Source organism: Pseudophryne corroboree, chromosome 12 (assembly GCF_028390025.1).
Source record: "Pseudophryne corroboree isolate aPseCor3 chromosome 12, aPseCor3.hap2, whole genome shotgun sequence".
Classification (NCBI taxonomy): domain Eukaryota; kingdom Metazoa; phylum Chordata; class Amphibia; order Anura; family Myobatrachidae; genus Pseudophryne; species Pseudophryne corroboree.
In genome coordinates this window covers 26,688,331-26,713,569 of record NC_086455.1, presented here as the reverse complement: position 1 = coordinate 26,713,569, position 25,239 = coordinate 26,688,331, and the positions used below count along the sequence as shown (strand labels likewise).

General features: G+C 45.7%; 1 protein-coding gene across 2 annotated transcripts in view; it reads left to right on the top strand.

Moving 5' to 3' along the window:
- SYNE2 (spectrin repeat containing nuclear envelope protein 2) overlaps positions 1 to 25,239 on the top strand; it is a 447,442-nt gene that overhangs the window by 287,859 nt on the left and 134,344 nt on the right. For both annotated transcript variants that reach the window (XM_063947243.1, XM_063947242.1), the window contains exon 62: positions 18,174 to 18,356. In XM_063947243.1, the coding sequence (XP_063803313.1) occupies positions 18,174 to 18,356 (183 nt within the window). The remainder of the gene's footprint in view (positions 1 to 18,173; positions 18,357 to 25,239) is intronic.

Genomic DNA, 25,239 nt, shown 5'->3' with positions numbered 1-25,239 from the left:
CCGGGCACTGCAGGCTTGCCCGGACCGTTGAGAGGGCAGGCCGCGGCGGCTGCATGATGTCACACGCAGCCACTGCGACCTGGGCAGCGACGAGTAGCTCCCGGCCAGCACGCAGGAGCTGCGCTGGTAGGGAGCTGCTCTCCCAGTACAAAAGCATCGCCGCTGTGCGATGCTTTTGTACTTGTGGGGGGGGGGGTCGGGCCTGACATGCGGGGCAGACTAGCCCTGTGCTGGGCGTCCCCCCGCATGTCTGAAGACTGATTATAGCACATCTACAATCAGGTCTGAATTAGGCCCATGGTTTTGCCCATCTGCTAACAAATTTGCTGCAACGATCAGGTTCATATAGTTCATATAGACTGTATCAGTCGGAGTAATTAGCTCCATGTGTTAAGGTGGGTACACACTAGAGCAACGGGGATTGGTTCCGACGTCGGAACGAATCCCCGTAAGCCCTAGATCGTGTGTACACACTGGGGCGATACTAATAAAGGTCGGAACAAACATGTTCCGTCCTTCATTTGCATAATACACGATGCTAATGTGTGTGTGTGTGTGTGTGTGTGTGTGTGTGTGTGTGTGTGTGTGTGTGCAGAACATAGAACCAAGTGTCCATTGCTAGCGTCCGCAAGAGCATGCTATCCCCCGTACACACTGAGCGATGTAGGTAATACGTCGTTACGAAACGGCATATAGTGCTGACATCGCTGTAGTGTGTACCCAGCTTAAGTTGTCTGACTGCAGTATGTGAGGTTATGAGTTCAAATCTCCTGCATGGCATACTGTCAATTGTGTGTTTTAAATACATGGGGAGTTAACAAAAAGTTAATTGTTGATGAGGTGTGTACAAATCTACCTATTACTGATTACTCACAATTTAAGTATCTGAATATGGCAGGGCCGTTACTAGACAATTTGGCTCTAAGTGTGAACAGTAAAACATGCGCCACCCCCTAAAGACATTCAAAAATGTATTTTTATTGCGTGCACCAGAGGCACCTGCGCCCCCAGAAAGGGGATGTGGTCTCACTAAAAATGGGCGTTTTGGACACCCTCAGACCTCGGCCACCACAGGAAAGAAAACATTGCACCATACTGTATTATACCCGACACCGTAATGGCCCATGCACCATATTATGCCCCACACAGTAATGCCCCCTGCACCATAATATGCCATACACTGTAATTCTCCTGACACAGTACTGCCCAGGATAACTTATTATGCACCACAGTTATGCACTGGCACCTTAATATGCCACACAGCACCTTTTTGCTCATTGTCAAGGGGTTTCACGCTGTGGGCCACCTCCTGTTTGGCGCCTGTGGTCTTTGCACCCGGTTCTTTACATTCGCTACCTGCATAGCAGGTAATTGTAGTTGCGAGTGCAGAGAACCGAGTGCCTCTAATCATTGTCCCGGCATAAATGTACAGGAGGTGGTTCCCCAGTCAGCCAGTCTGATACAGTCTGAAAGTCAATGTAAGTGTGCTAAATATTTGTGTACATATATATATTTATATAGCACATATACAGCTCGATGGTACGCTCCATCTCGAACCTCGACCTAGGTAAAAAAGGAATCTTTGTTTACAGCCCGATCCGTACACTGTAAAGCAGGCATGTCCAAACTGCGGCCCTCCAGCTGTTGTGAAACTACATAACCCAGCATGCCCTGACACCGTTTTGCTGTCAGAGAATGCTAAATCTGTGTCGGGGCATGCTGGGATGTGTAGTTTCTCAACAGCTGGAGGGCCACAGTTTGGACATGCCTGCTGTAAAGGCTCACAAGCAACTGCCGCCGCCGGAAATGTGCAGCTGAGACACCCCTCCACCCATCCCGCCCTACAGCGTGAAAAAGTCAGTCTCATTACTTTCCGGACAGACCCTGAACAACATCCCCTCTCTCCCGTGCAAATAGTGTGTCTACCCCTACAACCCGTTCATCCAGTGCTTCGTTACATATATTTATGTAGACACTGATAATGAATTGTACACTATTTATAGGAAATATGAGCATACTTTGTCAATATAACATGTGTTTGTGTTTAACTACTCTTTATACCATTATTATGCAATCTTATACGTATAGCATGCATACTGTATATAATAATAATGATAATAATTTTATTTATATACCGCTTTTCTCCAGCGGAACTCAGTCACTTTACAAACATCAAAAACATAGCACAGTGGTTTAGGGCTGTATTCAATAACTGTCGGAAGCTGCCGTCTTGTCGGAAAGACGGCAGCTTCCGACAGAAATAGGTCGGAAGAAGTTCCGACCTATTCAGTAGGGGCTGATTTTTTTCCCACCTAGCCACCGATCCACAGGCTTCTGTCGGAAATGGGACCAAATCCGAGAGGTTTTGGCCCCCTTTCCGACAAACTCAATCCACCTTGAAAACAAGTCGGATTGAGGTGAGGAGAGGAGCGGTGCTGCGGGCGGCTAGGGGAGCGGAGATCAACGGCCGGCGGGGGGAGCTGGCTGCGGGGGACATGTCTGCGGCAGCGGGGGGAGGCGCTGCAGGGAGAGAGGTGCCTGGCCGTCCCCGGCCAGCGCACCTCTCTCCCTGCAGCGCCTCCCCCCGCCGCCGCAGACATGTTAGCCCGCTGCCAGCACCTCCCGTCGGCCGCCGATCTCTGCTCCCCCCGCAGCACCTATCTTCCTCCTGCCAGCTCCTCCTGCAGCACCACACATGTTCCCCGCAGCCAGCCCCTCCCGCTCACAGCCGCCGATCTCTGCTCCCCTGGCCGCTGCTGTCAGCGCATCCGCAGCCGCTGACAGCAGCGGCATGACAGGACACTGTGTACGGCCAAATCCGACAGTCGGATTTGGCCATCCATTGAATAGGGGTTGTCGGATCCATTCCGACAACTGCATGTCGGATTGGATCCGACTCCTATTGAATATACCCCTTAGTATTACAGCAAGAGGAAAACAAACTCAAACACAAGGTATTCAATTGTTTGAAAAGTCGGTTGGGTGCCTGTTTTTTCCTATCTAATAGACAGGAAAAAATAGACACCCAACTGACTTTTCAAACAATTGAATACCCCCCAATGAATGAACACCGTGAATGTAATGAATCTAATGCGGTCAGTTTTTATGTGAGAAACGGCATGTTTAATCTAATGCAGATAGTACAGTATGCCTGTCCTGTTTCCTGAACAGAAGACTGTCTGATGCCATTGGAGAGAATAGGACATGGTTTGGTAGTATGTTGAATTCATTGATGGATTGGTGAAGCTTTGTAAGTGATTTGTTTGAATGCTTATCCTAAAAGCTATAAGGGGCCGTTAAAGGGAATTATATAGAGCAGGGGTGGCCAACTAGTCAGAGACAAAGAGCCAAGAAATCTTGTAAGGTACATCAAATAGTCGACTTCGAACCGAAGGCGCACTTGCAAAAATGGGGTGTGACCTTGTGCCTGCTAGGCCACGCCCCTGGTATAAAATACATTGAAAAAGCCAGATCCAACATAAAATACAATGAAAAAGCCACTTCTTCATCAAATAATTGATAAGACAGATCAGCATAATATATATTAAAAAGTCAGATTCACATAATACACTTCAGTTCCCCCATGTGTCACTCCAGCCAGCACCCGCCTGTGTCACTCCAGCCAGCACCCGCCTGTGTCACTCCAGCCAGCACCCACCTGTGTCACTCCAGACAGATCCCCCGTTGTGTATTTGGCTCCCTCAGTTCTCAGTCTACGTAGTGCTGCTGCATGTCTGGCTGGAGTGCAGCGGTTTACAGATCTCTTGTGGTCACGTGACTTTGAGTGTTGGGAGCCACATTTGAATGAAGAAAGAGCCACGCGTTGGCCACCACTGATATAGAGGATAAGCACAGGGAGATTAGTGGTGAGGGATACAAGTCTGGAGGTAGCAGTTTGGGATGAGAAGAGGACAAATAGGCAGTAAATGGAAAGGCAGTAGAAGGCTATGACAGTGTAGATAGAATGATAGAATAGGGACTGTAAGTCTCAGTGGAGGTTTAGAGGAGAAAGGCTGAATTCTAGGAATAGCTATTAAATGTATTTAAACAGATTATATTTTTCTCAAGGATAATGTGAATCCTCTGCTGCATTTTTCATTGGAATCTGTGGGTGATGCTTCATTTTACTATGACTCAGTAAGCTACAATTGGTAGTCTATTTATTAGTATACTTACATTTCCTTTATTATTGCCCGCTCAGTCAGTCATAGGGGGCCATTTATCATTGTATATTTGCGGCTGAATCCCTGAAAACACCAGCAGATATTCTATTCTATTCTTTCAATTCCCGCCGGGAACCACATACCCTCTATGGGGGATGCACTGCTGCAAGATTTACCAGTGAGATTGACCCCCGCAGCTACACATTGCGGATGTAATTCCGGAGGGTTAGATAAAGGATAAATGGGCCCCATAACATTGCAGGCAGATACTAACAGTTCAGATTGAGAATGGGAAAACAAGTCTAAGGGGGCAATCACTGATTGTTGCGGTAGCCCAACCATGTAATATGATAGATTGTGATGTGCCGCTTTTATGACCATTGCATTCCATCCTGGAGGCATGCAGCCAATATCGTTTTGAATTGAATTGGTCCCGAAGGCCTGATTCAGAGTTGCACACAAGCCCTCTTGTCAGACTGATGTCACAATTTTGTATGCACAACTATTGAGCGACTACAGGCAAGTGAGAGCCATATGCCTCCCACCCACATCTCCACCTGCAGGTCACTGGGGGTTTCTGGGTAGGATCGCACGTATAATAAGTGTACTGCAGTCTTGTAGGCAGAATTATGGGCTGTTTGGATTTTTGCATATGATTTCAGACAAATGTCTTGCTCCAAGGATATCCACCATAGATGCAGCCAACTCCGAATACAGGTGGATATTTGCCTTCATTTCCATGTGCACGATATGGCCGCAGATGTGTCAGAATTATGTGCAACTCTAAATCAGTTACAAGGAGCGAGCGCCATTAGTTGTGCCAGCATTGAGTGCATCAGGAACCGCAGCACTGCTTGGATTTGCATGACTTTGTCACAGGTGTATGGGCCGACACCCAGGATGATGAGTAAAGCGTGGGGGGGCAAGCAGGGGCTAATACTATGCAGGCGTATTAGCAGAGTTTCGCGATTATTCCGCTAAGAGCCGAGTGCGGGTGTTGCTGCAAGAGGTCTTATCGTTATGGTGTATGAGATTTGGAAAACATGGCATAGCATGATGAGTCCCTCCTGTTTCACACTGATAGAATTGGGATATGGCATAACCTACATATGGATCTACCCTGCTAGGTATCAGCGGTCACATCTCATGGTTGTGGTGCAGTGAGTTTGGTTAGGTTTTTGTTGCGTATAATAGGGATGATTCAGAGTTGCATACAGGATTATAACTAGGGGTGTGTGAGTGGTGCCCGTAGCCCAGAGCTCCTGGAGGTGGTGGCCCCCGCTTCTGACTTGCAAAATAGCTGGTGCAGCGCCGCTTAGAGCTTTCTTTGGCACGCACCCTGCCTCCTGTACAGTGCCGTACTTCCAGGTGCTGGCGACCCTGCCCCCTTGGTGCAACGCTCAAGGGGCGGGGCCAACCCAGGGCACACTGCCATCCTGTTATGCCACTGTTGCAAGCAAGTCAGTTCTGCATACAGATCTTGCAATTTCTGGTTCTGTGCATGCTCCATAGACAATTATAAGCATCAGTGTGCGATTCATAGTTGTTTGCATCTGGGTCACATCTACACTGTAGACTCAACAGGTGTTACTGGATGTCCGCGCGTAGGGAAAGTAGAATGGGGGTGTGTTGTTGGCATGTAGACAGAATGCAGGCTGTGTAGGGTTGTGGGTGCGCAGAGGTCCGCCTTGAGTGTAGATATGTCTCTAGCACCGGGTACTTGGCTTGTGTAAGTGCCTGTGGATAATGGTGGCATCTATAGTATTACTACAAGTGACTGGATAGGAGCTGTGCTGTCACATGCATGCATCTCGCCTTACAACATCTCCCTTTAATCTGTAGCAGCCCCCGTTTGAGTGTAGTTGCCACTCAGGTGTATAACTACATCACAGTACTGTATACATCTGAGAACGGAATATTGTATATTTGATGACCAATTCAGCAATGCTGACCGTACTATAGCGAGCAGCCTGCTATTAAAATGCTGCGCCTCTAGAATGTTAGCTCTGCAAGCAGGGCCCTCCTCTCCTTTTGTGGTCATTCTGTAATGATGTAAGCTTTGGGATTGCAGCTTCTAATATAGGGGACTGATCCAGGGGTGGATGCTGAATTGGTATTGTTGACAATTTTGTTCTTCTGGTCTGCCCATGTGCAACCTGCAATGCCGCTCGATCATCACTGCAACGATTGGCATGCTGCTGGCATTTAGGGGATCATGACAGGCAGCGTTCGAGAATTTGGGGGCGTGTCCGCAGCTTCTCTGGCCCCAGCAGCGTGATTACATATGACTTACTGAGTAATACGATGGTTAGATGGGGTACACATTAGGCGATATAGTGGACAATAAATTGTTCCGACAAGGATCAGAGTAATATATCGTCCATATCGCTCAGTGGGGGTTATTTAGAGTTGTTAGCAAACCAAAAAAAGCACACTAATGGACAAAACCATGTGCAGTGCAAGGGGGGGGGGCAGATGTAACATGTGCAGAGAGAGTTAGATTTTGGTGGGACGTGTTCAAACTGAAATCTAAATTGTAATGTAAATATAAAGCAGCCAGTATTTTCCCGGCACAGAAACAATACAACCCGCCCAAACGTAACCGTCTCTGCACATGTTACATCTGCCCCACCTGCAGTGCAACATGGTTGTGCCCATTATTGTACTTTTTATTTTTGTTTTCTAACAACTCTGAATAACCCCCCCGTGTGTTCTCACAATTGCTCCACTTCGGATGGGCCAATCTCGCACGTGCGGCCAGCAGGTGAGTGTGGTGGGTAGCAATATATTACATGTTCAGACAACGGATCGTGCAGTGTGTATGGTCATGCGATATATCGTACCTCGGTTCGGCTAGGACACACATCACAGATGACCAATGCTCACGCAGTTGCGTGTAAGGATGCAGCAGCCTATCACAGAAGCCAGCAGTGGGCGTCTTTGTACTATAAGGATAAGAACTGCAAACAAACAGTTTACACCTGTAGGATTCACTGAACAGCTCTGGATTAAATGACATATGAAGTGGATATTTTATTTGACAACGCCAACAAAAGTAAAACCTTACATAGCCTTTCAGCACCATTAGCGTCAGAGATGTGACCTTGGTCGGGTGATCCTCACTGGCAGGTAAGAGGTTAATGGGGATCTGTCTGTGCCGGATAGATGGTTTTCGCAAGGTTCCCCAATAAAGCACAGCTAAAAGCTAGCTCTTGCTTTTGTTCCTCCTGAAACCAAATTGTGTCAACAGAGACATCTTGACATGGGCACCGTAAAATTTAATTTTCCCCTGGAGATGGATGTGCTAACATCATCTGAAAACTATGATAAGGATACTTCATCTTGGTTTCCAGCGAAGAATGGGGATAAGGGATGAAAGTTGCTACCTGTTTAACAAGATCATTGTGACATGCATCTGTACAGTACAATTTAATACCCTCCTTAATGTATCAATAGGAAGCTCTGACAAAACACTTTTCAAAGCCTATTTGTTGCAGGCGTGCTCTGTGTGTTAGTTGCTGCCTCTTCTTTATCTGGTTTCAGTAGATTCAAACAGAGATCACCTCTGTAAATGTATCTGTGGGCCGTAAAATCAAGTTTTAACTAGAAACATTTTTTTTTAAATAAAAAACATTGATGATTTAAAGACACCAGCATACCCTCAAACTGTACCTTTTTAGCAGGTACAGTACCTTCTTTTTATGGTCTGTACCGATTTTCGGCTCTCTAAACTTCCATTGAAAGTATAGGAAAAGGGGCATGGCCGCACCCCCTTTACCTGCGACCACGTCCCCCTTCCTAATTTGTACCAGGTTTTATGTGTAAAATGTTGGAGGGTATGCACCAGGTTATTATATATGAGGATGGACTGACAGGCCTATGTGACCCTAATGGACATTAGTTATCTTCACATAATGAGGATCATGGTAAAATGTGCTCTACACATTCTTATGCATCTATACCTGCATTGAATGACACACTTTTTGGACTTAAAACATCCAGCGCTCAGGTCAGTGGAGTGGTGGTCTGAGGGGGACTGCAGACGCATTGACTACTGTGCACTCCAGGAGTCATCCAGGCACATCTACCACTGTGTACTCCAGGAGTAATCCAGGTGCATCTACTACTGTGCACTCCAGGAGTAATCCAGGTGCATCTACTACTGTGCACTCCAGGAGTAATCCAGGTGCATCTTCTACTGTTCACTCCAGGAGTCATCCAGGTGCATCTACTACTGTTCACTCCAGGAGTAATCCAGGTGCATCTACTACTGTTCACTCCAGGAGTAATCCAGGTGCATCTACTACTGTGCACTCCAGGAGTAATCCAGGTGCATTACTACTGTGCACTCCAGGAGTAATCCAGGTGCATCTACTACTGTGCACTCCAGGAGTAATCAAGGTGTGCACTCCAGGAGTAATCCAGGTGCATCTACTACTGTTCACTCCAGGAGTAATCCAGGTGCATCTACTACTGTTCAATCCAGGAGTAATCCAGGTTCATCTACTACTGTGCACTCCAGGAGTAATCTAGGTGCATCTACTACTGTGTACTCCAGGAGTAATCCAGGTGCATCTACTACTGTGCACTCCATGAGTAATCCAGGTGCATCTACTACTGTGCACTCCAGGAGTAATAATCCAGGTGCATCTACTACTGTTCACTCCAGGAGTAATCCATCTGCATCTACTGCTGTGCACTCCAGGAGTAATCCAGGTGCATCTACTACTGTGCACTCCAGGAGTAATAATCCAGGTGCATCTACTACGGTGTACTCCAGGAGTAATAATCCAGGTGCATCTACTACTGTGTACTCCAGGAGTAATCCAGGTGCATCTACTACTGTGCACTCCAGGAGTAATAATCCAGGTGCATCTACTACTGTGCACTCCAGGAGTAATAATCCAGGTGCATCTACCACTGTGCACTCCAGGAGTAATAATCCAGGTGCATCTACTACTGTGCACTCCAGGAGTAATAATCCAGGTGCATCTACTACTGTGCACTCCAGGAGTAATAATCCAGGTGCATCTACTACTGTGCACTCCAGGAGTAATAATCCAGGTGCATCTACTACTGTGTACTCCAGGAGTAATCCAGGTGCATCTACTACTGTGTACTCCAGGAGTAATCCAGGAGCATCTACTACTGTGCACTCCAGGAGTAATAATCCAGGTGCATCTACTACTGTGCACTCCAGGAGTAATAATCTAGGTGCATCTACTACTGTGCACTCCAGGAGTAATAATCCAGGTGCATCTACTACTGTGCACTCCAGGAGTAATAATCCGGGTGCATCTACTACTGTGTACTCCAGGAGTAATCCAGGTGCATCTACTACTGTGTACTCCAGGAGTAATCCAGGTGCATCTACTACTGTGTACTCCAGGAGTAATCCAGGTGCATCTACTACTGTGCACTCCAGGAGTAATAATCCAGGTGCATCTACTACTGTGCACTCCAAGAGTAAAGCCCCGTACACACGGGGTGAGATGTGTGCTAAGTGATCTATCAGTAAGCCAGGTGGATATGCTACCCATGCAGAGCTGGACCCATGTTGTATAAACTGCCACAGTAAGCAAATTCTGCTTTTTTTCAGGATACATTTTCTGCTTGCAGTTTACATGTAATTCAGCAAAAGCCCCAATGGATGCAGGCATTGTGACAATACAACCTCCACTTGCTATGAAGGTTGTCTTGGTGAGACCTAAACAAGGGGGTTGGGTCGACTTAAGTTAGGTCGACATGGGAATTAGGTTGACATGTACTAGGTCGACAGGTGAAAAGGTCGACATGAGTTTTTGGACTTTTTTTGGCGTCGTTTTATTCGTAAAGTGACTGGGAACCCCAATTAGTGCACCCCGTCCCCTCGCATGGCTCGCTTCACTCGACATGCTTTGGGCAAGGTGCCCTGCTCCGCTGCGTTTGCCACAGGTTGCCGCTCCAATCGTAGTCCACGTGGATTGTCAAGTATGGAAAAATAAAAAGTGAAAAACTCATGTCGACTTTTTGACATGTCGACCTAATGACCATGTCAACCTAATGCATGTCGCCCTTCAGTGGTCGACCTAATGACTGTCGACCTAAGCTGTGTCGACTTAACAACCGTATCCCAAACAAGGGACAACCCCAATTCTGAATCGGCTTATTCTATTGGCTCACTCTAGGACGTATTATGACCAAGCACCACTCCTGGATCACCCGTGTACGAATGGGAAAGCCAGGTACTAACCAAATACTGGAACTCAAAACAAGGGGGAACGAGTGCTGCGCTTATTGCCTCACTTGATATATTCAAGCTGCTAAGGAGGGATGAAAGGATTCCACTGTCCTCTCAATTTATACAGATAAAAATGACGTGGATGTCTCCCAGCGCTAATTTCATCAAGTGAACTATAAATATTTCCCACTATAACACCTGAGTGGCTAAAGAATGAATCTAATACATTTAAATAATTATATTTCTTTTATTAGAATACAGGAATAAAATGTATTGCAGAAATGGGTTTCTTTCCCCTCTCCTACTCAATTAAACATATAAAATTAATAGCTAATCGTGAGTCCTAATACTGGTATACTTTGACAAATATATAACAAACACACATAATACATATAATGACCCGTGATACGCCCGTTTTGTGAATTACTCACTATGGTGTCACTATTATAATCCGTAGTTAGGATCAGTTAGATATCAAGTTGTTAGGATTGTGATATGTCAGATTCCTGTATAGACAACAATGGACAGTGTCCCACCAGGACTTCTATTTTGCACAAGTCCAGAACCACCCTTAGTGGTGTAGCCTAAAATATTACAGGCAGTATCCTTGTAAGGCCTCCAGATTGTCAACAATCACAAAAAACCCAGTAGAGGCACCAACAACTGTCAGCCGGCGGACACCCGATATTCTATGCTTCCTGTCACTGAAGTAAGTGTTTCAGCTAAATGATCTACATGGATTAAGGGTGTTTTGGACTTTGTCACTGGAGGCCTTACAAAAGTACTGCCTGCAATATTTTAGGCTATACCACTAAGCAGGGGTGGATTGGTCCACCAGGACACCATGACAGATTCCGATGGGCCGGTCTGATATCCCCCTCAGCCAGGCCGATACTCACTCAGGCTGGGATGGCTCACACTGCTTCCAGTACTTGCAGTTCATTGGAACGCAATCTGGAAGTTAGGCTAGCGGGCACTTCCAGGTGTCGCTGGCCGTGAAAAGTGGGGAAGCCGTTCTACCAACGGGGTACCTAGAGAAATTTAACCAGCCCAACAGCATCCTCTCTCTGACCCCGGCCAAAAGTCTCTTCAACGAGCCCGGCCTGGGAGCAGCAGCATAGCGATGGTCGAAGCCGGGTTCACTACACCCGCCGCCACCCTAGCTCCCGCACTCTCACTGGACTGGCCAGAACGGCGACTGAGCACTGAAGGGGACCTGGCAGAGAGGTTATATTTAATTACATTATTTGCATTATCATGATGGTGTAAGGGCGAAGGCGTCCCCGGTCACAGTGTATGGTTTGGGGATGCCAGCTGACCAGGCTGCACTGACAGCCAGCCCTGGGACAATCTCTTATGCAAAGTCCTATAGCTGCCCAATGTCTGTCCATGATGATGGGCCTGTTTATGTAATGCGGTGGCTACGTATGTAATGTGGTGCTATTCGTGTAATAATGTGGTGGCTATGTATATAATCAGGGGCGGATTGGCCACTGGGACAGATTCTGGACCTCTGAGTGATCAAGCCCTCTTGAGAGACCCCTCCCCTCAATAGATTCCACCCCCATAAGAGCTGCTTCCATAAATTTCCCAGGCTGGTGTTCGATCCCAATCCGCCCCTGCCACTAAGGGTGGTTCTAGACTTGCGCAAAATAGAAGTCCTGGTGGGACACTGTCCATTGTTGTCTATACAGGAATCTGATATATCACAATCCTAACAACTTGATATCTAACTGATCCTAACTACGGATTATAATAGTGACACCATAGTGAGTAATTCACAAAACGGGCGTATCACGGGTCATTATATGTATTATGTGTGTTTGTTATATATTTGTCAAAGTATACCGGTATTAGGACTCACGATTAGCTATTAATTTTATATGTTTAATTGAGTAGGAGAGGGGAAAGAAACCCATTTCTGCAATACATTTTATTCCTGTATTCTAATAAAAGAAATATAATTATTTAAATGTATTAGATTCATTCTTTAGACACTCAGGTGTTATAGTGGGAAATATTTATAGTTCACTTGATGAAATTAGCGCTGGGAGACATCCACGTCATTTTTAACTAACCAAATACTGAACTAAATAAGCATCTCGAGTAGACAAACAGTTTAATTATTCATGTAGAAAGGGAGGGAGACCTGTCCTTGCCAAACTTCCAGTTCCTGTCTGAGGCCAGGCTGAGCTCATTTGGTGTTCATGTAGTTAATCATTACAGTTACTTGCAGCTCTTGCATTACCAGTCTCAGTGCAGTCCTTATTCATACTGTATTAGGTAGTTACTGCATACGAGATTTCCGTTTGCCTAACCTCTGCATATTGTGAAAGCTCTTTTCTATGAGCGCAGGCTAAAGGTTTGAACTACAGAACTACCTTATCTCATACAGTACAGTACTTGCAACTGAACTGTAGAAGAGAAGAATAGGGGTTAAAACAAATGGATTCTGTTTTTGGCTTCTCCGATTGTCCTGACCGTTACGCCAAAACAATCCAGTCAGTTTTTTTTGTTTTTTTTATTCTATTCAGGCATGAATGAAGATTGTAGAAGATAATTGTGAGTATTCATTAAACAGAGGGCAAGGTGTTGGCTTATGAGATAAAGACAATTATATTGATATTTCCCATAATCTCTTGTACATCCCATACTTGATAAAAGGTACCAAACCTGTTATACTATTTGATACTGTAGCATTCATAAAAACTGGGAACTGCAGCATATATTGCAGATATCTGTTGTAGCCAACCCCCTACAAAACTTTCTGTAGATGCTAAGAATTTGTGGATATCAGTCAAAAGAGGGTGTTTTGGGAGGGGGCTAACACGCAAACCACTTATGATAAATATGCCCTCAACGTATTATACATTACACTTGCTGTGCAACCAAGTGCAGTTTCAAATTGTTCTATCAGAACAATAGCCACATATCTGTGTTTATATATATATATATATATATATATATATATATGCGCAGCGGTGTGACTCGGCACTCAAAGTGGGTAAATCCGGTTACTTGCTGCGGTGCCCTCTGTGGATCTAAGCTGGATCCCAAATAGCGGCCCTCATTCCGAGTTGTTCGCTCTGTATTTTTCATCGCATCGCAGTGAAAATCCGCTTAGTACGCATGCGCAATGTTCGCACTGCGACTGCGCCAAGTAACTTTACTATGAAGAAAGTAATTTTACTCACGGCTTTTTCTTCGCTCCGGCGATCGTAATGTGATTGACAGGAAATGGGTGTTACTGGGCGGAAACACGGCGTTTCAGGGGCGTGTGGCTGAAAACGCTACCGTTTCCGGAAAAAACGCAGGAGTGGCCGGGGAAACGGTGGGAGTGCCTGGGCGAACGCTGGGTGTGTTTGGACGTCAACCAGGAACGACAAGCACTGAAATGATCGCACAGGCAGAGTAAGTCTGGAGCTACTCTGAAACTGCTAAGTAGTTAGTAATCGCAATATTGCGAATACATCGTTCGCAATTTTAAGAAGCTAAGATTCACTCCCAGTAGGCGGCGGCTTAGCGTGTGTAACTCTGCTAAATTCGCCTTGCGACCGATCAACTCGGAATGAGGGCCAGCGTGCAGAAGACAGCGGCACTCAGCAGTCATGTTGATTAAGTAAAATGCCGAAATAAAGGCATTTTACTTAATCAACACAACTGCTGAGTGCCGCTGTCTTCTGCATGAGATATATATATATATATATATATATATATATATATGGAACAACACATGTGGCACTGACAGATGCTTGCCTCTCATTAACTGGCACAAAAACTCATCCAAACAGGAACTACAGTAGTGTGAATCAGCAGAGAATGGCTGAAGTGCTACCATATAAAATATGCCTCAATGGGTTAATCCAGTTAGCCGCAATGAACTAATGGGCGCCAGTTATCGCGGCAGCGGCCACACTTTATGGTGGCTCGAATTTGCACAAAAGTTGCTCACTGCCCCATAGGGCTCCGACCAATTTTGTGCGAATTCAGACTGAATTCAGAAACCAGCACACAAAGGATGCCTGATTGGGTGCGTTGCTGGCATTGAGAGGCCACGGAAATGGCACATTGCACCCTTTGCGGCTAATTGGATTTGCCGGGGCAGTACGGATGGTGTAATGGTTAGCATTACTGCCTCACGGCACTGAGGTCATGGGTTCGATTCCCACCATGGCCCTAACTGTGTGGAGTTTGTATATTCTCCCCGTACTTGCGTGGGTTTCCTCCGAGTACTCCGGTTTCCTCCCACAATCCAAAAATATACTGGTAGGTTAATTGGCTCCCAACAAAAATACACGGTAGTGTGTCAGTGTGTGCGTGTGATAGGGAATATAGAGTGTAAGCTCCACTGGGGCAGGGACTGATGTGAATGGCCAAATACCCACTGTAAAGCGCTGCGGAATATGTGTGCGCTATATAAATAACTGGTAATAAATAAACAATAAATAATGGACCCCTGTGATATGTACTGCATCATGAAAGCAAGGCCTACTAATCCAGATTACCTGTCATATTCTTATTTAGCATGCAGTAATAAGTCAAAGTGACTAATTTAATTAATGAAACTTTATAGCTGTTGACCAGTGTAATCAGCCGTATACGCAGCGGCTCAGGTCGTAACCTTTGTTGTTATACTGTGCCCCTTTTACCCTGAAATGTAGCGGTGTGTGCCAATGGGGTCCAAATGTACCATCTTGGGGGTGTTTTTAATTAGTATATGGTGGTGTGATACCTTCTTATATACCTGACAGTGAGTCGCACACAATCAAAATGCAATGCAGCTGTGCACGCGCAAAAATGTCTACATTCCCATACTACGCTTGTGTTCCACAGAGTTACACAGACACGTCCAGACTCCCATACTGCACATGTGTTACACAGACACGTCTACATTCCCATACTGCACATGCGTTACACAGACACGTCTACATTCCCATACTGCACATGTTACACAGACACGTCCAGACTCCCATACTGCACATGTGTTACACAGACCCGTCCAGACTCCCATACTGCACATGTGTTACACAGACACGTCTACATTCCCATACTGCACATGCGTTACACAGACACGTCTACATTCCCATACTGCACGTGTTACACAGACACGTCCAGACTCCCATACTGCACATGTGTTACACAGACACGTCTACATTCCCATACTGCACATGCGTTACACAGACACGTCTACATTCCCATACTGCACGTGTTACACAGACACTTCCAGACTCCCATACTGCACATGTGTTACACAGACACGTCCAGACTCCCATACTGCACGTGTTACACAGACACCTCTACATTCCCATACTGCACATGTGTTACATAGACACCTCTACATTCCCATACTGCACATGTGTTACACAGACACGTCTACATTCCCATACTGCACGTGTTACACAGACACCTCTACATTCCCATACTGCACATGCGTTACACAGACACCTCTACATTCCCATACTGCACATGTGTTACACAGACACCTCTACATTCCCATACTGCACATGTGTTACACAGACACCTCTACATTCCCATACTGCACATGCGTTACACAGACACCTCTACATTCCCATACTGCACATGCGTTACACAGACACCTCTACATTCCCATACTGCACATGCGTTACACAGACACCTCTACATTCCCATACTGCACATGGTTACACAGACACCTCTACATTCCCATACTGCACATGTGTTACACAGACACCTCTACATTCCCATACTGCACATGCGTTACACAGACACGTCTACATTCCCATACTGCACATGTGTTACACAGACACCTCTACATTCCCATACTGCACATGCGTTACACAGACACCTCTACATTCCCATACTGCACATGTGTTACACAGACACCTCTACATTCCCATACTGCACATGCGTTACACAGACACGCCTACATTCCCATACTGCACATGCGTTACACAGACACCTCTACATTCCCATACTGCACATACGTTACACAGACACGCCTACATTCCCATACTGCACATGCGTTACACAGACACGTCTACATTCCCATACTGCACATGCGTTACACAGACACGCCTACATTCCCATACTGCACATGCATTACACAGACACGCCTACATTCCCATACTGCACATGCGTTACACAGACACGTCTACATTCCCATACTGCACGTGTTACACAGACACCTCTACATTCCCATACTGCACATGCGTTACACAGACACCTCTACATTCCCATACTGCACATGTGTTACACAGACACCTCTACGTTCCCATACTGCACATGTGTTACACAGACACCTCTACGTTCCCATACTGCACATGCGTTACACAGACACCTCTACGTTCCCATACTGCACATGCGTTACACAGACACCTCTACATTCCCATACTGCACATGCGTTACACAGACACGCCTACATTCCCATACTGCACATGCGTTACACAGACACCTCTACATTCCCATACTGCACATACGTTACACAGACACGCCTACATTCCCATACTGCACATGCGTTACACAGACACGCCTACATTCCCATACTGCACATGCGTTACACAGACACGTCTACATTCCCATACTGCACGTGTTACACAGACACCTCTACATTCCCATACTGCACATGCGTTACACAGACACCTCTACATTCCCATACTGCACATGCGTTACACAGACACCTCTACATTCCCATACTGCACATGCGTTACACAGACACCTCTACATTCCCATACTGCACATGCGTTACACAGACACCTCTACATTCCCATACTGCACATGCGTTACACAGACACCTCTACATTCCCATACTGCACATGTGTTACACAGACACCTCTACATTCCCATACTGCACATGTGTTACACAGACACCTCTACATTCCCATACTGCACATGTGTTACACAGACACCTCTACATTCCCATACTGCGCATGCGTTACACAGACACCTCTACATTCCCATACTGCGCATGTGTTACACAGACACCTCTACATTCCCATACTGCACATGTGTTACACAGACACCTCTACATTCCCATACTGCACATGTGTTACATAGACACCTCTACATTCCCATACTGCACATACGTTACACAGACACGTCTACATTCCCATACTGCACATACGTTACTCAAAGTTACACTATAATGCAGGGACGCTAAAAGTGGGTGTGTCAGTCCTCTCACATTCGCCCGCATGGGTGTAGACGAGGGAAGGAGTTTGTATGGACACTTGCATACGTCACAGACAGGCAATCACCAGTAGACGCTGCTGCATGTGTTTCTGCGTGCGGCTCAGAATGAGGCCCTGTGTGGGGCTTCTGAGCTCAGTCAATGCTCTGAACGTCTTCTCTTTGACAATCAAATGCTCTATGATAATAGAAGACAGTGACAAACACAACAACACTTTGCTTCTATACATTTAGTTAGTTACAGTTACTGTAGTTTGACTTTTGTAGAAGCGGGAAAACTATTAACATCCGACAAATCACAAATGTAAAAGTGGGTTAGAGTACCTTTAATACGGACTTTAGTACTAGTCTGCTTGTTAATAGTGTCAGTGAATCGGTTAACAAACCTTGTCAGTTTGCTCTCTGTGTGCTAAAAAAAAAATAGCTTGAGCAAATGCAGATTAGCTGCCAGGGAACCTGTTGACATTAGATCACATGAGATGTTTTCTTCTCCTCTCTACACATGGGAATAAGTCGGTACCTCTGTATGTACGTTTGTGTTACTATTTCTGTTGCTTGTAATAGAGTTCCTGCTTGTTTGCTGTGTCTGGGTACTTCTCATGCACCTTTTGTGGATTTTCATGCAGGAACAGCTGGAAGATGGCAGCAAAACGCTGGCTGACGTGAAGCCTGAAATGATTCTAGGTGATTGTCAGGGGAAGGTAAAAGAGGTGGAGCTTTGGCTGCAGAAGGTGAAGCTATCACTGGCAGAGCATAAACAGGACCCAGATATGTTGCAGAACTTGGAAGAGCAGCTTGCAGACTGTCAGGTAAGATGAACAGCGGTCAAAGTTCACAGTCTGAGCTTGAACGTCAGGGCCTAATAGGGAACCTTTCACTGTAAATTCAAATGTTTGAAGTGCACTGGTAACAAAAAGGAACCAATGCATCATGCCAGGTATTTATTCTGCAGATTTATTTATCATTTCATTTATAGTGACTTGTATATGACAGCATATTCCATTGCACTTTACAATCAGAAACCACAGTGATAGAACAAAACTGGGTAATAACAGTCAGAGGTAGGAAGGCCCTGCTCGCGAGCTTACACTCTATAGGCTTACATTCCTGTTCTGCACTTATTACCTGCCCTTTACTGGCAGACCCTCGCTAATGCCATTGACCTTCAAAGAGAAGGAAAGTAATGACAGTAAAAAAAGTCACTGCTTCTGTAGCAGATATCCAATATGAGGTAACGTAGAAATGGCAGGCCCCTCTCTCTCTCTCTCTCTATATATATATATATATATATATACAGGTTGAGTATCCCTTATCCAAAATGCTTGGGACCAGAGATATTTTGGATATGGGATTTTTCCGTATTTTGGAATAATTGCATACCATAATGAGATATCATGGCGATGGGACCCAAGTCTAAACACAGAATTCATTTAGGTTTCATATACACCTTATACACACAGCCTGAAGGTCATTTAATACAGTATTATTAATAACCTTGTGTATTAAACAAAGTTTGTGTACATTGAGTCATCAAAAAACAAAGGTTTCACTATCTCACTCAAAAAAGCACGGAATATTCCGTATTTCGGAATATTTGGATATGGGATACTCAACCTGTGTGTGTATGTGTATATATATATATATATATATATATATATATATATTGATATATATATATATATATATATATATATATATATATATTGATATATATTGATATATATCTATTTATATACACATATGCACAAACTTATCTTTGAATAACATGAACTTTGAGCTGATCAGTACAAGCCGTAAGAAATATACAATACATATATGACAATGACAGGATAAATTCCTTAACGGAGAGCACATAACCCCGACATATACTAGCTACAAGATAGATAGATATATATATATATATATATATATATATAGTCAAGGAAAGAATGGCGTCACTCCAGGTCTTAAGGTGGTAAATCTTCAATCAGTGTAATATAGAAACATCACAAAAACCAACGTTTCGGTCCCGTAGCCCCTTTGTCAAGGTGTGTGTAGTCACTACACACACCTTGACAAAGGGGCTACGGGCCCCGAAACGTTGGTGCTGGGTTTAAAGCAGAGTCTCTCCCATGAGTCAGGGCTCCTGAAGGCAGTTAGTGTCCAGGTGATAGGTCTGCTAGGGACAGTGGGATCTGGAGGGCTGGGCCACTAGTGTCAGGATGCTGAAGGGTTCCTTATTAAGTAAGAGGGAGTGAGGCAGGGCCTAACCTTCCTGGTAGTTTATACTAAAGACAGTGATCTTTGTTTTATGTGTATCTTTGTTTTTGAGCTACCTGAATAAAAGGTATTTGTTGTTTTTGCACAAGCCTGGAGTCGGTCGCTGGTGGAAGTTTTGTAGCAGAGCACATTCTAGCAAGACTCCTGTTACAATATATATAATACATACTATATAGTACCACGTAGGACCCCCATTGTCCCCAGAGCAGGTTGGAAACATTTGTTAGCGTAGAGGTATTTTACATGCAGTCTTCCAGTTGCTGTGGCACTATACATCCCAGCATGATCTGCCACAGTTTTGCGATCAGGGCATACAATTACTACAGCAGGGCATGCTGGGATGTATGGAGGGCTGCATGCATTAGAGAGTTCCATGGTTCATGGTGTCATGACAGAATCTATGCAGTTGCTGTACATTTGTCAACTGCACATTTTTTTTTTTAAAATAAAGTATTTTTATTTCGAAGGAGAGTAGTTTGCATACAGACATTGCATAACAGGAACACATTAAACACGTAATGACATGTCCTCATCGGGGAACAGCATTCACTTTCGACTTATTTTCAAACTATGTCATTTGCTCATAGGCGCATAGGAATGTACAGTTATATATACCATTATTTTGCATTATCCGTACACTCTAGTATTCATGAAATCACATTATACTTTGTTTTGTTTCCCCCCCCCTCAAATATAACTCTTACGGACAATCCGTCCGAGTAAAACCCTTTAAAAGAGAAGAAAACAATCAGAAACCAAACACAGAGAACCCCAGAAATAAAAAAATTAAAAAAACAAAGAGACAAAAGACATTATGGGGAAGAGGACGCATTGGGGGATACTAGCACTCTAAATCCTACCCTGTCCAGATGGGCACAGAGCCACTCTCTCATTCACAACCCATTGGGTGAGAGGGAAGCCTATGGCCCTAGAAGATCATAACTTGGCAAATCCAGGACCTGTTAGTAACCCTATCATCATTAAGTTGTAGGGTCTGGGACGGAGTATATGGATTCCAGCCATGGAGACCAAATTCTTTCAAATTTAGCGGAGGCATTGTGTTTCATATAAATGTATCGTTCCTTAAAAACAGTGTCGTTTATTAGTGCCTTAAGAGCGGGGAGTGTAGGGCCCTTAGGGGCCATCCATAGCCTCGCAATGCTCACCTTCGCCATTGCACATATGTTGCGAGCATATAGGCCCTCTGGACCAGACACAAAGTCAGAGCTACCCATTCCCAGGATGCAAAATTGCGGAGTAAGCATGGCCTTGTCCACCCCTGTGTTCCCCAGAATCGATCCGACCCCCGCCCAGAAAGCCCGCAGCACCGGACAATCCCAAATGAGGTGCCAAAAAGTACCTGCAGTCATCCCACACTTAGGGCAGTCACCCACACGACCCGTCCCGAATTTGGCCAGTCTGGCCGGGGTCATATATATTCTATGCAAAAGGAAGTATTGTATCTGTTGATACCTGATGGATTTGGTAACCGTGCACGGAGTTTCCAAAGCAAGGGCCCAGTTCTCTTCATCTATGGGGCCCAGATCCTGCTCCCATTTGACACGGAGACGTGTCAAAGGATCTATATGGAGTTTGGCGAGTAGATAACCATAAGCATGGGAAATCATCTTAACTCGACCCAGCATACTTACAAAGGTCTTAATGGGAAATGGTGTAATTTTAGGGGGGGAATTGGCGAATTGGGACTGCAAGGCATGTCTGAGCTGGAGGTATCTAAAAAAATAGGAGTTAGGCAAATTAAACTCATCTTTTAGTTGTTGGAAGGATTTGAGCGTATTATCCGTATAAAGGTGATTTATGGAAATCACTGATTTAGGGGCCCAAACTTCCCTCCCCTCGAGCGCATACAGTTCAGGGAGCCATTTAGAATACCAGAGGGGGGTGTCCGGGTCCAATCCATCAAATTTCAAAAGAATTTTTAGTGCCTGCCACACCTTCATGGCTTGGTATATAAGAGGAGGGAGGAACCGGGCCAAGCTCCCACTCAGCAACACCTGCAGGGGGGATAAGTCGGGGAAGTAGCATTGGACAAATACCCAGTGTAGAGAAGTGACGCCAGTATCCTGTACCCATGCACTAATATGAGACAGCTGAGCGGCATAGTAGTACATCTGAAAGTTTGGCAAGGCCAGACCTCCGTCGCTGCGCAGCCTGGTGAGAGTGTTCAGTTGTATTCTAGGACGTTTGCTAGCCCATATTAAAGAAGACAGGACACTATTCAATTTTCTAAAGAAGGATGGATGAATATATACAGGGGATTGCAGAACCACATATAGAATCTTAGGTAGTATTATCATTTTTACGAGGCTGACCCTGCCAGATACAGTCAATGGAAGCTTACACCAAGTCTTGGATTTACGAGTAATTTGTTGCATGATCGGATCAAGGTTCAAAGGTGTAAAGTCAGAGGGGTCATTGGTTACCTGAATCCCAAGATATTTAAATTTCGCCGTCCAACATAGCGGTAGGGAGATTTTAGGAGCAGCAGGGGGGGGGGGGGGGGGGGCAATCACAGGCATAATAGAGGACTTAGACCAGTTAATATGAAGGCCTGAATATACACCGAACTCCTCAATCAATTGCAACACTGTAGGCATAGACCTGGTGTAATCCTGCAGAAACAACAGTATGTCGTCAGCGTAAAGGGCAATCCTATCCTCACGAGGGCCGGTATGAATGCCCTCCACGCCTGGGTGGGACCTTATTAGACAGGCCAAGGGTTCGATGGCCAGGGCAAACAAGGTTGGGGACAGAGGACATCCCTGCCTGGTCCCGCGAAACAGGCGGAACGAGGGAGAGATATAGCCATTTACTGAGATCCTGGCGGTCGGGTGCTGATAAAGCAATTTAATCCATTTTATAAAATTAGGCCCGAAACCCATAGCTGTCATGACCTCCCATAGATAGGACCACTCGATACTGTCAAATGCCTTGGCGGCATCCAGTGAGACCACTACCGAGTCAGAGGGGAAGTCATATGGGATTTGTAAAATGGTATATAATCTACGTAGGTTAATAGAAGTGGACATCCCTGGCATAAAGCCGGTCTGGTCGGAGTGGATAATGGAAGTAATTACGGTGTTGAGTCGAACTGCTAAAATCTTTGCCAGGATCTTAGCGTCAGTGGGAATCAATGATATCGGTCTATAGGATTCTGGGGATCTAGGGTCTTTTCCGGGCTTCGGGATCACTATAATAATCGCCTCCGCCATAGAGGGGGGAAGTTGATCATTAACAAAAATATCAGAATACAGGGCGTGAAGCCTAGGACCGAAGAAATCAATGTGGGTCTTGTATACCTCTGAGGGGATGCCGTCGTAGCCCGGTGCCTTGCCGCTGGGAGACAAGCCAATAGCCGCCGTAACCTCTTCCAGAGTTAAGGGTGCCTCCAGCATCTCAGAGGCCTCCGGGGGGAGTGTGGGTAGGGGAATATTACTTAAATAAGCGGAGAGGTCTGATGTCGAGTCTACCAGTTGTGAACTGTAGACCTCAGCATAGTAGGAGCGGAATAGCTGCGCAATTTCCGGCGTGGTGTTCACAAGGGCGCCATCGCTACCGGTCATCTGAGCAATTGTAGAACCTGGGCGGTCACTGTGCACCAATCGAGCCAACAGGCCACCTGGCCTATCGCCCTGCATGTAAATATTAGTAGCCTGAAATAGAAGCGAGCGCGAGTTTTTATCAGACAGATGAGCCACCCATGCCGACTGGGCCGCCAGCCAGCGTACCTTCAGCGCAGGGGTGCCATCCACCAAGTATCTAGATTCCAAATCCCTGGCGTCACTCTCAAGGGCTCGCTCTCTCTCCCTGCAGGACATTTTGAGGGCAGAAATACGTCTAATATACGTTCCCCTTAGGAATGCCTTAAATGAATCCCAAACCACTGTTCCGGGGGCCGAGCCTACATTGTCAGTAAAGTATCCCTCCCACTGAGTCACCTGGTCAGAGCAGTCACCTATTTGCAGCAGCCAGGAAGGATGCAGTTTCCAATAAGATTGACCCCTCTGGCTCACCATAGCGAGAGTCAACACCATAGGCGAGTGATCAGATATACCCCGGGCCTCGTATTGGACGTCAACCACCCTAGGGAGAAGAACGGGGGAGAGTAGGGTCAGATCGATCCTGGAGAACGAACCATGCGTGCCAGAGAAGCATGAAAACTGTCTAGTCGTAGGGTGCCGAGCTCTCCACACATCCACCCACTGCAAATTATTCAGAAAATCAGCAAATTTAGTAGGACTAGAGCGGACCCCAGCAGCCTGCGGAGAGCGCCATCTGTCTAAAGCTAAATTCATGACATTGTTAAAGTCACCCAAGCAGATTACCGGGGTGTCCGGAGAGGAGGCTATGAATGAAGCGGCTTGCTGTAATACATCGTACGAGAATGGGGGGGGGGATATAAACCGCCAGTATGTAGTAGGGTTGGGAACTTAGTCTACATTCAAGGAACACAAATCGACCGTATTTGTCAGTCTTGACCGATACCAGCTCAAATTGGACCGATTTCTTTATCAGGATTGACACACCCCTGGAGGAAGAGGAGTGAGGAGTGAGGAGCGTGATAGGCCCAGCCCACCCAGGGTCTTCTAAGTGACAGTAACCTATTCCCCTCCAAGTGAGTCTCGCAGAGACATGCAACATCCGGGCCATATTTCCGAAGTGTAGTTAATACTAAGGAACGCTTTATCTTATTATTTAAACCTCGAACATTCCATGTCAGAAATTTCAAATTAGCCATAGATCTGGTAATATTCTATGTAGTAACCTAAAGATACAGTCCAGCGAATATTCCTGGAAATTGTTAGTGAGGGTAATAACAGTGCTATACTACTCAATCCCTGATTCTTAATCGACAGTATCCAATGCATCAGACATACTTCCCACATCAAAATGAATGTACTCCAAAACAAATTTAAGCATGAGAAAAATAACAAACTATAGAAAGAAAAAAACTTGTGTAAGGCACAGCAACAAGCTGTTCGCTGAACTCTCCCCCCCTCCCCGTATACCACCCCTAACTTCGGCATACTTAAATCCCAAACTACCGTTTCTATCTCTCAAGGGCTAAATACTAAACAAAACCCTTAACCAAAGTCAAGCGATCAAGAGAAAGAAAAGAAAAGTCCTGAGCCACCAACGCCAAGGGGGGGCTCCCTGGACAATGGGTAGATGCCTCTGGTGGTCCCAACCGATCATTAGACAGTGCAGGGCCTCAATCCGGGGCCATCTGGCGCGCTCCCGGAGCATATCTGTCCAGCCATTGGGCCACCTCTCTAGGGGAATTGAAGAATTTGGTTTCCCCGTCCGCTACCACCCGGAGTCGGGAGGGGAATAGCATAGAGTAGGAGACGTTCAGGTCTCTGAGGCGCCTCTTGATAGGCATAAACTGGGCTCGATCCTTCTGGACTTCCG